Below are 15867 nucleotides of genomic sequence, written 5' to 3'. Positions count from 1 at the left end.
ACATGTTAACAGAACCTTAATTCAAACTCAACACCTGAATAACTGTATACAGCTTAAGTTATAAAAAATGAAGGTAAAATTTCTAAAAACGAACTGCAAATAATTAACATTATGTAACATTACCTGATACTGTTTAAAGAACGGCGATACAAAATACAATCCCCACCTACCACCCCCCACCCCCCGAAATAAAATGGGTTCAAATGCTTCAAAGGGATTAATGTTACACCTTAGGAATCTTACAACCCGATATTATCTTCAAACGTATTGAATTGATATATAAAACATGTACCACATGCAATGGACTTGATTTTAGACTAATTTGAAAACAAATGTTCCAAATAAATCGATGAGCATATGATTATAAACGGCCTTCATCAGCAATCCAAAAGAAAGGACCGATAACTCCACATATTTTTGCAGTAATAACACAAATGTCTCCTACTTAAGTAAAACAGAGACGATGTACATTTAGGAACAATATAATGTACAATAATAGTTCTGGTGGAGTTTTACTTCTCAACAAACTGATGCTTTAAAAGTTCACAGACCCCGTGTTGGCTGTGATGTGTAGTGAAGCATGTCTCGCATAATAAACCACACTTTCAGGGCAGGCAAATGGATGTACCATAACCATGCGTTTGGCCTTCAACAGCCTCTGCTGTTCACGTGCAGATGGAAACTTCATATGTTAAGGTCTGTTGTGCCAAATTCCACATGAATGCACCAGGCTTGAGCGCAATCAGCGAGTGAGATCCCAGTAAAAACTCTGCCGGAAGATAGTACAGTTTTAGTTAGAGGTGTAGGTACACGCAGTCGCGGTCTCATTCATACCCTGGTACGGTTCACACGTAAGACTTCGGGACACATCTTAAGTGGTGAAAATGTTTCTTCATTGTTTCAATGGATCTTAGCACTTGCTGTAAAGATTAACAAATGTTTTATTGAAAGGTTGTAAAGAGGAAACTATTGTCATTATGAGTGGAAAACGAGTTTCCCACCGGAACGGAAATAGTCCTGACTACAACATTGTCCTTCTAGGAGAACTTGGAGTGGGAAAATCAGGTAACGATCTCCTTCTCAGTCTATCATTCTATGGATTTCTCCTTTTACTTTCTTGTGTATGTCTGTTTTCCTTTTATCTGTCTACCTTTCCTCTCCCTTTTGTTTTTTTTTTTTTTTGTTAGATTCGTCAAATTGCACTGTTTATATATAACTTTATAATTCACTATTGCAGGTTATTTAATATTCTGATTTTGATAAAATTGCATATAAATGTATATACTTCAGCGCTAGGTAAACGAAGGCAGTCGTTTCAACAGTTGTAAATTAAATAGTGGTCTTGTATTCTCTTCCTGTACCTAATGCAACAGTCATTATATATACTTTACATGTGTGTAGACCATCCGTCATGAAGATGTTCGTATGTAGGTCGTTTATATATACTGAGAGCTGATTATCATCTGTAGTGTAACGCTCCGAGGTTCTCTATCGGATGCAGACTGTGTTGAAGCTGTTCCACACATGTAATAGTAATTACAGAGACACGGGTATATTTGAGTGATTCGTTGCTATCACTTGTCTTGTCAATCTCTCTAACTCTTGTGCGCACGTCTTACACCTGTCGAGTTCTCGACACCATCCAGATGTGTAGCATGTCTATGTTTTCTTACATTACCTTGTCAATTGCAATCAAAAGTCTCATTAACGTGAGTTTTGGAAGTTTAAAACGAATTGATGGACAGTATGTTTGAAAAAATGTGATTGTTTTCGAGTTCCCTTATAGTAATGCCGAAATATCGAAAAGTCTATTAAGAATTGATCCAATGCTGATAGGAGGAACACAAAACCCGTCAGCATTGTTTACTTTCACTTCAGACCGATTTTGTCGGCGGCAGCTTTTTACATTGTGGCAGAAGGAACACAGTTCGTAATTGTTTTATACATCAAGGCGTTTGAGGTATTATTCTATGTGTGTACTTTACAAACGGATGATGATGTACAGATGTTGGAGATTGTTTTGGCATATATGTATTATGATATGGATTACAGACATAGGATAACATAAATTATATCTACCAGTATGTGCTGTGTTATTTGCCCGTAAATAAAAATGCTTTTCAAATTCTGGCTACAATACCTAAGGACACGTGTAACATGTGTCACAATGAGGATTAGTATAAGTTATCTTTACTAACAGCATCTTTACATAGTATCTATATTCAATGGTACTCCAAGTGATATCCAAATCAACCAATAGCCTGGATAAATAAAAAGTGGACGACTTTCACCAAAAAACAAAACAAGGTACTAAACTGACTCCACTCCTTATTCTTCAACACATGCAGTGATTGATAGGAATCCTTGAAGCAGCTGCTTTAGAGAATCTTTTTCTTTCACTCAAATTAGCTGCTGTACTTCTGAAGTTTGCTACAGTTTGTGCCGTTCAGACACTACACTAGTACTTTATTAATATGGTTGTCCTGCTGGGAACATCTATAACCTGCCAAAATGTTTACAGGTTTCGACAGCGCTAGTACGCACATCAATATGTATGTGTGTAGAAGAATCACACAAATATCTTCAATCAGATTCCGCACAAAGCTGTGTATTCCATACTTGCAACGGTTATGATTAGTTAATGGTCGTGGTATATGGAAGTCTTCAGGATGTTTGAATCACAGCTTAAATCTTTAAACGCTAATCTTGGTCCTACATGGAATGTTTTGATAAAAGTTTCTCGGCATTTAATGTATATGTTTCCTCCTTTTAATAGAAAGATGTGTGTCTGGAGTAACATATATATAGCGCAACCTACTTTCCAGAAGTTGATATTTTGGTATATAGATAAAGGCATCGTGGTAGTAATTCCACACTAACTAGATAATATGACCGTATGACCGTATCTAAATACTTCATACCAAATTATATTTCTGATTTCTCTTCTCACAAACTCCGTTCCATTTAAAACAAAAAATTACAAAAATGTCCCTTGTTTCCTTAGCGATACTTCAGATTGTATGTATTACCTTTATTCTGTTTCTCGTCATTAAGACTTGGTCTATCACTATACTGCAGTCTCGGGGTCATGGCTTTGTATGTGAGATCGTATTTAAAGTGACTAATTCTATTATCTTTGTACACAGTCGTTGTATGACATAAGTCGTAATAACTCCAAGCCTGAACAATTACACACATTACGTCATTGTCGATCCTTCATTCCAAATGGCAGACGTCATCCATAAACCTTTATAGATTTTGTAATTACAGAACATATCAAATTGAATTCCTTACACTAAAACACATGTCAAGATAATGGTTACAAATGACAATAGATATAACGCAGTGTTTGGTATGAAGAACATCCGGGATATTGTGTTGAGGAGTTCAATGTAAATATCAGCTCAGCGAAATGTATGAATAATATAACATAAATCCATATTGAATATAAATATTATGCCGTCCTTAGCATCATAAAAACATTACCAAGTCGATGTGGATTTTTTATGTTTTGTTTATAGTAAAATAAATAACAGAAAGCGTTGACGTCTTTACGTGTCTACTTCCGCATTGACAAAATCTGACATGAAAATTTCCTCATTGTTAAATCGTTGGTACAATAACTCGGTTCATTCTCGTCTGTTTCGGTCGTTATTTACGGTTAACTTTAGTCTCTGTTTCTACACTAATTATTCTATTATTTTCTTTCCATAAATTGCGTGATGTATTATCTAATTAATAACCGCTGTGTGTTGTTTAATGACAAGCACTTACAAATGATAAGAAGAGAATAAAATAAAATATGTTTCATATATTACTTCCTTGTGTTTCACCACACTTAATGTAGGTAATTGAAAGCAGTATTAAGTATATGCACTTTAGTCTTTCCTTGTCGGTGTCTCAAAGTGAATGCAACATAAAGATATCTCGTAGAAATGAAACAACCTGCCATGTAAATATAGAACTAATTGGCTTTTCGTGTTTTGATATATACAAGTTAACCACATTTGTTTCTTATTGAAACTAGCTGAAATCCTTTGGGAAAATGGAAAAGGGTTATTTCTAACAATGATTGCTGCTCGTCGTTTATCTTTACTTCATGAACATTTATGTTAGAAGATTAATAAAAACTTCCTTGCTTATACTACAGATAATGACCATTGATTAATTTTGTGTTGAGATTTTGAGTCTGAATAAATTAGACTTATAAAAATCAAGCCAGGGAGTTATTGCATTTTTCGTTAAGTTTATAAAAAAAGGAAATCAATATGTAAATGAGAACCAGTCTATACTAACAATTAACGAACGTAAACTTGATATCGCACAAAGATATAGAGTATTTCCCAATGAGGCATCAGTGTCATTTTCAACATATTTCAAGGAAATCGTTATACTGAAAACAAGTTCCTGAACATCGAACCAACTGAGACATTTTTAAATCGGGAACAGAATTGTTACTATCTAGAAATGGAAAAATCCCAGTAAGGTACTCTAAATTATCACGGTCATCACACAGCATAATTTTATTTCATTCGTTGTGGTTGCGTTGTAAGTAAATATAGACTTCAATGGTTAACTTAAAAGAGTTTGAAGTATCCCTGATTTCTAATTCTAGTGGAGATATGCGATAAACATAAACAAGAAAGGGCCTGACATTCAAAAACAAGACATCATCGATATATCTAATTAAAATTAAAGTACTTCGCAAATTTCCAGCGATTTAAACGAAATTTTCCAGTGTATATACTCAAAAGTATTGCTTAAATGACTTATCAGACCATGAGTAAAATTTTATATCTATTAATGAAGTATGTTGGCCTACAATTACATACCCGACAGCGTGCCATGTTTTACAGTGGGCTACCGAACAAGAGATTTATTTACCTATGCTCTGCAGTATAAAGAGTGTACCTGTTGCGTCTATTACTGTATTGTATAGAGTGGCAAAGCTTTGGGTTTTTATCTTTCTGAAAGTTTCTTTTAACTCCTCATCGTTTTTGGTCTTTCAGTTAAGCGATCGGCCAAGTGAGGAAAGCGATGCTCTTTCCCCAGATCAAAACAAACCAGAATCTATAAAAATGGTACTTTCTTCTTGAAGTTAATACGATAAAACATTACATTGTGTTAGGTAATATCGTCTTTATTTAATCGATAAAACATTACATTGTGTTAAGTAATATCGTCTTTATTTAATCGATAAAACATTACATTGTGTTAGGTAATATCGTCTTTATTTAATCGATAAAACATTACATTGTGTTAGATAATATCGTCTTTATTTAATCGATAAAACATTACATTGTGTTAGGTAATATCGTCTTTATTTAATCGATAAAACATTACATTGTGTTAGATAATATCGTCTTTATTTAATCGATAAAACATTACATTGTGTTAGGTAATATCGTCTTTATTTAATCGATAAAACATTACATTGTGTTAGGTAATATCGTCTTTATTTAATCGATAAAACATTACATTGTGTTAGGTAATATCGTCTTTATTTAATCGATAAAACATTACATTGTGTTAGGTAATATCGTCTTTATTTAATCGATAAAACATTACACTTTGTTAGGTAATTATATGCGAATGGAAATGTCGTCTCCCTTTAAAAATATAGTGTTTCAGGTAATTATATGTCAATACAAACCTTGTCTTCATTTACCCGATAAAACATTACATTGTGTTAGGTAATATCGTCTTTATTTAATCGATAAAACATTACATTGTGTTAGGTAATATCGTCTTTATTCAATCGATAAAACATTACATTGTGTTAGGTAATATGTCAATCAAACCTTTTTCCATTTAATCATTACGATAAAACATTACATTGTGTTAGGTAATATATGTCTTTATTTAATCGATAAAACATTACACTTTGTTAGGTAATTATATGCGAAAAACATGTGTTAAATGTCAATACAAACCTTGTTTCCATTTACCCGATAAAACATTACGTTGTGTTAGGTATTTATATGTCAATACAAACCTTGTTTCCATTTACCCGATAAAACATTACGTTGTGTTAGGTATTTATATGTCAATACAAACCTTGTCTTCATTTACCTGATAAAACATTACATTGTGTTATGCATTTATATGTCAATACAAATCTCGTCTTCATTTACCCGATAAAACATTACATCGTGTTAGGTATTTATATGTCAATACAAACCTTGTCTTCATTTACCCGATAAAACATTACATTGTGTTAGGTATGTATACGTCAATAAAAATCCATATAATTATCAACACATTATGATATTTTTGTCGAGTGCAACTGAATAAACGTTTCTGTTGATAACATGTATAAAGTTTCACCTTGTATGTCAGAGAATATCAGAAGGTTAAGCAATACATCACCTTTTACTATACAACTCCCAAAGTTGTCAGTGTCTATTACTTCAAACGTTAATGGTCAAGTAAAACCCGTGGAAATTGTCGGAGGCTGTAAGCTGTAATTAGGGGCAGAAGCAATCCATCTTTTACGGCTTGTTACTGGACGTGTAACGGCAGCACGGAGCATCATACAATATATTCTGTAGTCTAGTGGCGCCGTTGTGATGTTCTGTTTGAAGATTTACCATGATTCGTGTTAGTGTTCGCTCGACCTGGAGTTACTCTCTGAAGCTTTCATATATTTAATACCTCATTGTAGCCTAATTTTCGGAAAAAACATTAATTGTTAAAATTTAAATGAACATATAATATCTCAAACATGGTCATGGTACACCTTCAAACACGGTCTTGGTACACCTTGAAACATAGTCTCGGTACATCTTCGAACATGGTCTTGGTACACCTTCAAACATAGTCTTGGTACACCCTCAAATATGGTCTTGGTACACCTTCAAACATGGCCTTGGTACACATTTAAACATGATCTTGGTACACATTCAAACATGGTCTTGGTACACATTTAAACATGTTCTTGGTACACCTTCAAACATGGCCTTGGTACACCCTCAAATATGGTCTTGGTACACCTTCAAACATGGCCTTGGTACACATTTAAACATGATCTTGGTACACATTCAAACATGGTCTTGGTACACATTTAAACATGGTCTTGGTACACCTTCAAACATGGACTTGGTACACCTTCAAATATGGTCTTGGTACACCTTCGACCATGGTCTTGGTACACCTTCATACATGACCTTGGTACACATTTAAACATGGTCTTGGTACACCTTCAAACATGGTCTTGGTACAACTTCAAACATGGTCTTGGTACACATTTAAACATAATCTTGGTACACCTTCAAACATGGAACGAAAAACAAAAAGCAATGCCTTCCTCAAAAGATGAGGGGAAACTAAATTATAATGGATAAGTTACACATGTGAATGATTGTGAATTAAATCTAATTACCTTACACGTACATTCCTCTTTAGAAATGAACATTCAACAGACAGTACTACAGACAGGTTTGAAGAGATATCATCACCAAATCCATGTGATGTACTCAACTTTTAGGTTCACAAGAGATGCACCGATATTTTGTATATAAAAGTTAAATTTCAAAGATGCACACATGGCCGTGTAGATCATAATTTCCCTTTGAGGACCCGGCTTTGGTTTAATAGCTATCATGCTGATATATATTAGGGAAGATTATAACTACATCCTTTCGTGTTTGAGGGATGAGATAATACCCCAAACGAATTTATTGTAATCACATTATCAGTAGTTCTAGAGTCCTACGTCATATCGGATTAAAAGAAATATGTTCTTTCTTTCAGCAAAATAATTCTTGATCGTTCTATATAACAATTGAGAACTTCAGTCTGAAAAGTCTGCACTCAGATATACTTTTTTCCGATTTTCTTTTGAGAAGAAATAATTTCCAAATGTGTCATAAACTAGAGTAATGCAAAATTTTTAGGTGACTGAGGAAAATCAAAATAAATCGAAATAATGTCAACATAAAGAGACGTACTTAATTACTGATACCTGTTAAAGTAATACTTCCTTTCAATAGCTAGGCCACAGATGGAGACAGACCAGTTCTATAGTTACAGGAACATATTTTCAAGACATAAACTTCTATTCAACAGATAGCTATACAATTCATAGGCGAGGTCTCCAGGGTGCTGGGCGTGACCGAGTAACCTTGGTTACGCCATGCATATGTGCCCAGCTAGTAACCATGGAAAGATACTGGTTAGATAATGTGTGATTCGTAACACCGTCTTTAGGCTCTGACTAAAATCTTAGACGGACAGAAGCAAAGAGTCTTGACCTCAAAAGGTTAAAGAGTCATTTTAGGGTCAGACGTAATTGAAAACACGTGCGGTGAGAACAGTGTACCACTATATAAACATGAGGATATGATTGTATTACGAAACATGTACACATGAAGTAACACATGTTTTGTCAATTAACCTTACCAATTAGCAGCTATGTTCATGTATAATTGGTATCAGATACCTGGCCTACTTTATCATGTCAGATATACAGGTAAAAAACATAAGTATAAAGGTATAAATGAAATACGGTGAATGCCATTAGACTCTGCAATAAGATAGCGCCTTCAACACAAATTGTGAACACCATACTGTTGCAAATGAACTGAACTGTATCATACAGCTGTTTTGTACTTCTAGGTCTTGTCAGTGATGCCAAGGGGCTAACTTTTTAAACCTAGGACGCGAATGAGAAAGCCATCGGAAGACAGAAAGAAAAACTAACAATTTCAGTGTAAAATTACTTCGTTGCCAGGTATTATGCCTCCAGACAATTATATTTATAACAAGAGCAACAAGCACATACCAACATTTGATTACAATCGTAATCCAAATTATATTCAATAAAACAAGCACAAAATATAAACAAAAGAAAAAATGCCTTTACATTTATGAGAATACGACCAGATGTCCTGGAAGACAAACCGTATTCTGCTTCATCGACGACACCCGCCATGTTAATCTTAGTCAATCCAATACTTTCTCAAATGGGAACAAGGTAAAAAGACAAACACCAAACTAACAATGAGATCAATGAGATCGCTTTGACAACCGTAAAACTACCCTATATTTTTTATAAACTTGTATCTGTCGAAACCCTGTGTTATGAGTTTTTCCGTCAGTTAAAAAAATAACAGTACCAACGTGTCAACATAATCATAATGTAAACTCAAGTTCAATAAAACTAGGGCAAAATGTTAATAAAAGGAAGATTTACACGGATATTCCTGATAAAGTACAAGGTGTAAGTGCCTTCTGTGTCATCGACGACACCCGCCATGTAAGTATTGGTCAATCCAAACAAGATAATGTGTTATCTGGTGTGATCACAGTTCCTAAAAATATGTTTATATCAGACAAAAATGACTTGTTCTTAAAAGCAATAATCAAAAACAAAACGAATATATAATCGATGTCTTGAGGAAACTGTAATGACTCTTTTCTATATTCATAATGATATACATTAAATCATTAAGTTGTAAATTAATGAATTGAACCGGTTGCAAATTGCCCAAAGAAAACTCGCTAGTAGCCTATCCGTTAAATCAAACTCTTCACTATACTTGTCAGTCATGTGGAGCCATCTGTTATCTAAAGAAAGAGAGATTTACGATTTGTGATGAGAACTGTTTTCCTAGATATAATTGCTTTAAAATACAAGCATAACGAATATAATCTGTAAGTGTAGCGTTACAGACCAAAGACTACAGCGTTATCAACAGTGGACAGTGATCTATGTAGGGGTTAAAAATACAGAAGCAGAAAAATCCTTAGGGTACTTTGTGATGTATATAACTATGAAGGAGACATGGTTTGATGTGATAGATTCAGTGGTACAAAAATGCCTGTATATCTATCTTTTGAATCTATCTTTTGAAAAGTAAAAGTTCTATTGAATTATGATTACACAACTTTGATTCATTGTGTGAATGGTCTTATTGAAATTACAAGTTTTGTTTCGTTTGAAATTCCTCGTTGTATATATCAGTTACAATAAATTCCCTCACTATTCATCAGAAGAGTTCCATTTCGAAATGTCATCTGGAAGTCGGTGATGTCACGAGTTGTCTAAAGTCGTCAATTTGACGCCATAATTAGCTAAATGATATGATTTTGCCTAACAGTTATGTAAGTGGCTAAAATCCACCGAAGCGCATTGTGATAACAGAAAAACTCATGCCATATGTTTAGATTTAAAATTTGTTGTACATTTGTATTCCGTTCGTGTACTTCTGTAAACAAATCACCAAAACAGCGTTATCTATATAAATATCCCCAACGGACGCGTTACACTTAACCCACGTGTGCACGTGTGAAAGACGTGCATGTTTACAACACATCAAAGAAATCCAATTCCCGTGTTTGAGTGGCACCGCAAGTTACTCATGCAGGTGCTAGTATGGTTTTGCTTGGCACGCCATCTATGTATACTTACATACTTTGATATATATCCATTATCTTCACGAAACTTTATGTTCATATGTTATTCTGAGGTGTAACTAAGTCAACATGGCGGATGCTTTCTCCATTAAAACAGTGGAAATGGTTCAAAGAACTAAGTACTTCTGTTTTAGTGTACATATCAATTTTATACTCAATCCAGTTATTTGTGATAGCATGAAAATCGTTCCAACCTGCTATCATGCTGTTGTATGAAGGCCAAATAGGATTTTTCCAATAAATGCAAATAAGTGGAGATGTACTTAAATACAAAACTATTCTGTAATTTACTGTTTTTTTCAAAATGTACAGTTAAAAAACAAACTTGCGGTTTATGTTATGATTATGTTCTGTGACACAAACCAAAATTCTACTTAGGTAGACAGATATAGAGCAGAATAAACTGTTGAGATGAATGGATAAGTTGCAAGCACTCGTGATAATAAATTGGTATATTCTGATGACAATAAAGGCGTATTAGTTTGGTTTCATTTCGAGTAGAAAAGACCAACAGGTGATTAACACCTTTCAATACAAATACAGAATGAGGTACAGTAATGAGAGAATAAATTCTGCTGCACCATACAACTGTTTCCTATTTGTAGCACGTGTCCGTGATATGAGACGATAGGGAATAATCAAAATTAATATTAAAAAAAAATGTAAAAATCCAGAGGTGCGCTTACCCGATAAAGCAATAGTTCGCAAGGATAGAAATCAAACATTGACCGATTTTATAGAATCTTCCAAAACTATGGCGGTATATATATATAGCATCAGGTGTCTGTTAAAAATAGTAGCTTAGACAATGAAAACTTCGCGCAGAGATTTTCTGCTATTTATCAGCCACGAATAAGACATACCGACGTCGTAACTTGGTATCTCAAGAAGTGGGTATGTATACAGTTATGCCATAGTGACGAGCTACAGGTAGCAAGGTGGGGAAATATCTGACCGAATTATCGCCACTAGATGCCCAGATCTATACATTTACAACAAGGAGTGGTAACTTTTATGGGAAATGTCGTTTTAGTGATTTAGTACGCAATCGGGTTTTTCCTATTTATTTATCTGAATACTACGTTCCTCTGATCAAAACAGAAATGTTTCTCTCTTCGTTTTCGTTTGATGCCTTACATTTAAGCCACAACAGAAAACTATGAAATAACGTCACATACAAGGCTAGACGGCTAGACAAGTAATTAGCTTATCGAGGGAGAAATTCTCTTCTATGTTTACATTCGGCAGAGTCTTTAAATCTCAACTGTTATCACTGAAAGGATCTTTATACAATCACCTACAAAACGAAATATGTTTTACAATGTAAGTCAGATTTGAAACAACTTACCTAATAAACAGTAGAGATGAAAAGAAAAGAATAGCAATGATAAAGATTTACTATTTCAATTAGTTACAAAACAGAAATGTGATACACAGGTGAAACGATGTCGATTTCAAAGTTGAGCGATGCAACTCGTACTGTTTGAAGTATAAACCATTAAACACACTATTCTCATAATGAAAAAATCGCACATACATGTACAACGTCTCACAAATCAAAACACACATCATTTGGTATTTTGTATATTATATAAGTTTTAAAGTTAAAAAAAATTTAAAGAAATCCAAATCGCCGTACGTGTATCATACTTCATTATTTAAAATGTAAATAATCGACATCTTCTCTTGAAATTAAGAATATGATAAATCATACTATCATGTCTTTAAAAAATAATAAAAATTAAAGATAAATAATCGTACATCTAAATTGTTACAATTAAATAAATATTTGAAGACTTTGAATTTAATCAAATTTAAGGGTTTAACAATAATTGCAAAACAAATTATTTAACTTATATTAATCAGTCTTGGCCCAGATGGAAACATGCGAGTGGTTTTAATAGCAGAGTACCCGGGGAAATCCCAATTTCTAACAAATAACTTGCAATTAAATTTCGATTTTATAATTTATTATATTTCCTTCATGCAAACTATAAGAGCGGTTTCATACTAGGTAATACTTGTGTAAACTACATGAAGTGGTAAACGTTCTCAGTGTCGGGGGTACTTGATTTGAGTAATTTCTTCTCAACCTTGTGGATGAAGTTGGTACTTAGGCCGAGTAATCCCCTCTTGATTTGACAAGCACCTCCATTAGTGCAGCAGACAATATAATTAGCTCCAGCTGGAGTGACTTTAGATATCTTGTCCGACATGCTTTGGACAAGAATCTTGACGGCAGCACAATACCATTGTTTTTATATATTGTCGACGTGTCTTCCGGAGCGTCTAGTGCGTGTACTGGTTACAGAATTCAGTCATACATGTTTATACCATTGTGTTATAAACCATTCGTAGGAAAAACAATTGAAGCCAAAGACACCGTCTGCTAGCATTTCAATCAGCCTTTGCAGAGGATTCGTAAAAATAGTTCACATTAAGAAAAATCAGGATTATTTTATTGCAACAACTCTATTTGATTTGTGGTAAGCAGGGAGGGAAATTTGATCGACCACAACCCATGTGTTTTGCATACTGAGAAGATTTCAATTATTTTCTGCACACGCAGCTAAATCTGAAAGAAGATGTTAACACAAGCATCATGAATTCTGGACTGCGATGTATCAATATGTATTATTGTTGTCAGGTTTTTGCGTTAGACAGTTTTACAATTGACACTGGCAACAAATTCAAATAGATTTAACGAAATTCGATTATCTCTCAATACACTTATTCAGAAATACAGTAGCAAATTATTTGGAAAATAAAAGACATGTATTTTTCCTAATTTAAATGCTCTAACTAGGTGAGTGTGTCTGCAGAAAATTTTCGGAATATTAATAATGATAAGTCTACAGATAAACATCATTTGTAATGGTTTCTGAAACTTTGAAAAATTGGTCACTGAACAAATTTCTTGTTTTGTGGTGCCAATGGAACTCAAAATCATATCCATCGAACACCCTTTCACAAACGATGATTAACACCAGTCTCTCTCTCTCTCTTAATTGTTAAATCCCCGCGTTTACATGTACATTTCATATTGCCAACAGTAGCAAAATGTCCAAGTTGATTGAAGATCTAATGTTCAAAATAGAGACACAGAATTATCCAGGTACGCTATACAATTATAGGGACACAGTTCAATGACAAACGATTTCTATTTCATCAAAACAATTTAATTTCCCTTTTAAATAGTGTAAAAAGACAATGAATAGTGCCTTCAATACCAAGTTCACCAGCAATGTCTACCAAAGCGCCTTTGTAAATAACTCTGAAATTTGTTAAGTTTGAGTTTGAATTACGACTTATGTACATTTCAATATTCTCTTGTTATTTATAGTTATTTATACTCGCGTGAGTACATACTTACTTCGGACATATCACTGTTTTGCAATTTCCAATGCACGTCAGCAAAATACACGTGTTGGCGTTATCTCAATTGCAGGTATAAAATCGTGCTTTATTCAGACCTGCTTCCTTCGCAATTTCGCACTCTCCCGTGAATGGTACATTAACTTTAGCCTCTTTTATAATCGGGTCACCTCGGACCGTTACATAAACAAAAGCATGTTGATCATACTGACATGTAAAATTTAGTACCAGAAGAGACTATGTGTTATCTATGCACTAATTACCGAAAGGAAGTAGAGTTAGTGGCGAGTTAATGACCTCTGTCATCTTATCGGTACCCCAATTAGTACAACTTAATTAGGCCTCCTCACCAGTGAACAGACCATTTCTTGTGCCATTAAAGCACTTTTTTTTTTATATAAAACAGGAAACAGTATGAACTCTGTGTACGAAATTCCGGAATACACGATGTGATTCTGAAAAACTCAATGTTGGAAGGGATGAGATATTTTTGGTACCAAATATACCTGCGATGTAGCTACTATTGATGTATAGAACAATAAAATACACATAGTATTTGATGTTTGTTAAGCATTGATAGCATCAGATATTACATTAAAGTTGTGGAAAAAACATTTGGCTACAACAAAAAGAATATGTTTTATTAAGCTTCACATTATACTGTCACTTTGGAAATGTAGCGTAATGCGAAGGCTGTTTGTTGAAAACATATTTTTATCAAAACCAAATACCTTTGATAACTTCTTCTTTAGCAATAATTCTTATTCCTACTACACCGGGCTGTAAATACAACCATATCGTATACAGCACATGCTCCATCAACGTATGTCACGATAAAATGCATTTAAAAGGAAAGCTTTAAATAATAAACAAACATAATGGATATTATAGAAACACGAAAAAAGGAAGGAAAAAAACAGATGCTATTTCGGTTTTACAAATACAATCCTGACATTTTACCAGAAGTTGGGTACCGCCAATAGCATCCACAGAGCATGCTATCTCTGACACTAAATGTGACTTTTGTGTCTTGATACCACTGTAAGAATAAAACCATCAAGAACACATATATCTCATTCTTACTTGAAAAAAGGATGAATGTGCCAATCTTTCTCAGTAAACAGAGATATATGGCTGGATTTTATTATTTTCATTTCAAATTCCAATGCTGTTTCTTCCCTCAACACATTTCAGTCGGTTCCTCCAGTAAATAGTTGTATAAACGTACCCCTCTATTAGATAGCATACGGTACAAGCACTTATTGGGAACTTTCCCCATGTTATTAGCACCAGTAATGAAATCAACACACAAACGCTCTTTCTATCACTAGATATATGTAAGTGACGGAAGTGTATTCTTGACTCTTGAAACACGTTTGTTTGGTAATAGACAGACAGTCTGTTGCTAGACCTGACCTTCCTTATACACGATAACGTGGACATCACACGTGTTGCATTTGCCATCTTCATTTTGACACTTAGGAATAACATGTAAACGTGATAACTTTCAGCACATGATCGTGTCTCACTTTATTATTTAAGTACAAAAATGTAAAATTGATGATTAAAACATGTTAGATATTCTCCATGTTGACGATTTTGCACTTGTAGAACCCCTCTGTGGAGTGCCAGAAATAGGTTGTAAATACACCCTGTGTACACTATCCCATAGTGACATTACTTCAACAGACACCTCTCACTCCCACACTCGCTAATGAAACAACGTGAATACCTGGCGATATCACTTTCTATTTTTGAAATGTAGATGTATATAAGCTCTTAAATGTAACCCTTCCCACAGTTAACACTCCCGAAATTCCAGTTTTGTAATAAGTTCATTTGGAGAATTTATCTCACAAATGAAAATAGAATTTTTGCGGGAGGAGTTTCATTGCAGACATGACGTCATTATCTCTATTGATGTATGTGTATACCTGTTTCTTTATTTCATGTAGGTATCAGTTTTAACTCTGGTGTTTAATATCGCCTTTTATATCTGTGCTCAATTACCTCAAAAATATCCATGGCGATATTAATGAATTTGCTTCATTCATCAAAAACATATTTGACAATTTC

The 15867-nt window shown here is 34.1% G+C and overlaps 1 protein-coding gene across 1 annotated transcript in view; it reads left to right on the top strand.

Moving 5' to 3' along the window:
* The first annotated feature begins 657 nt into the window (after positions 1–657).
* Positions 658–15867, top strand: part of LOC132546829 (ras-like protein family member 12) — a 30471-nt gene continuing 15261 nt past the window's right edge. Inside the window, exon 1 of the mRNA XM_060210547.1 lies at positions 658–1065. Within this exon, the coding sequence (XP_060066530.1) occupies positions 978–1065 (88 nt within the window). The 5' untranslated portion in view covers positions 658–977. The remainder of the gene's footprint in view (positions 1066–15867) is intronic.

The sequence above is a fragment of the Ylistrum balloti genome, unplaced genomic scaffold (assembly GCF_031769215.1).
Source record: "Ylistrum balloti isolate Yb309-2 unplaced genomic scaffold, AGI_CSIRO_Ybal_v1 Utg369916, whole genome shotgun sequence".
Classification (NCBI taxonomy): domain Eukaryota; kingdom Metazoa; phylum Mollusca; class Bivalvia; order Pectinida; family Pectinidae; genus Ylistrum; species Ylistrum balloti.
The sequence above is the reverse complement of the archived record's forward strand: the minus strand, read 5'-3'. Positions and strand labels throughout refer to the sequence as shown.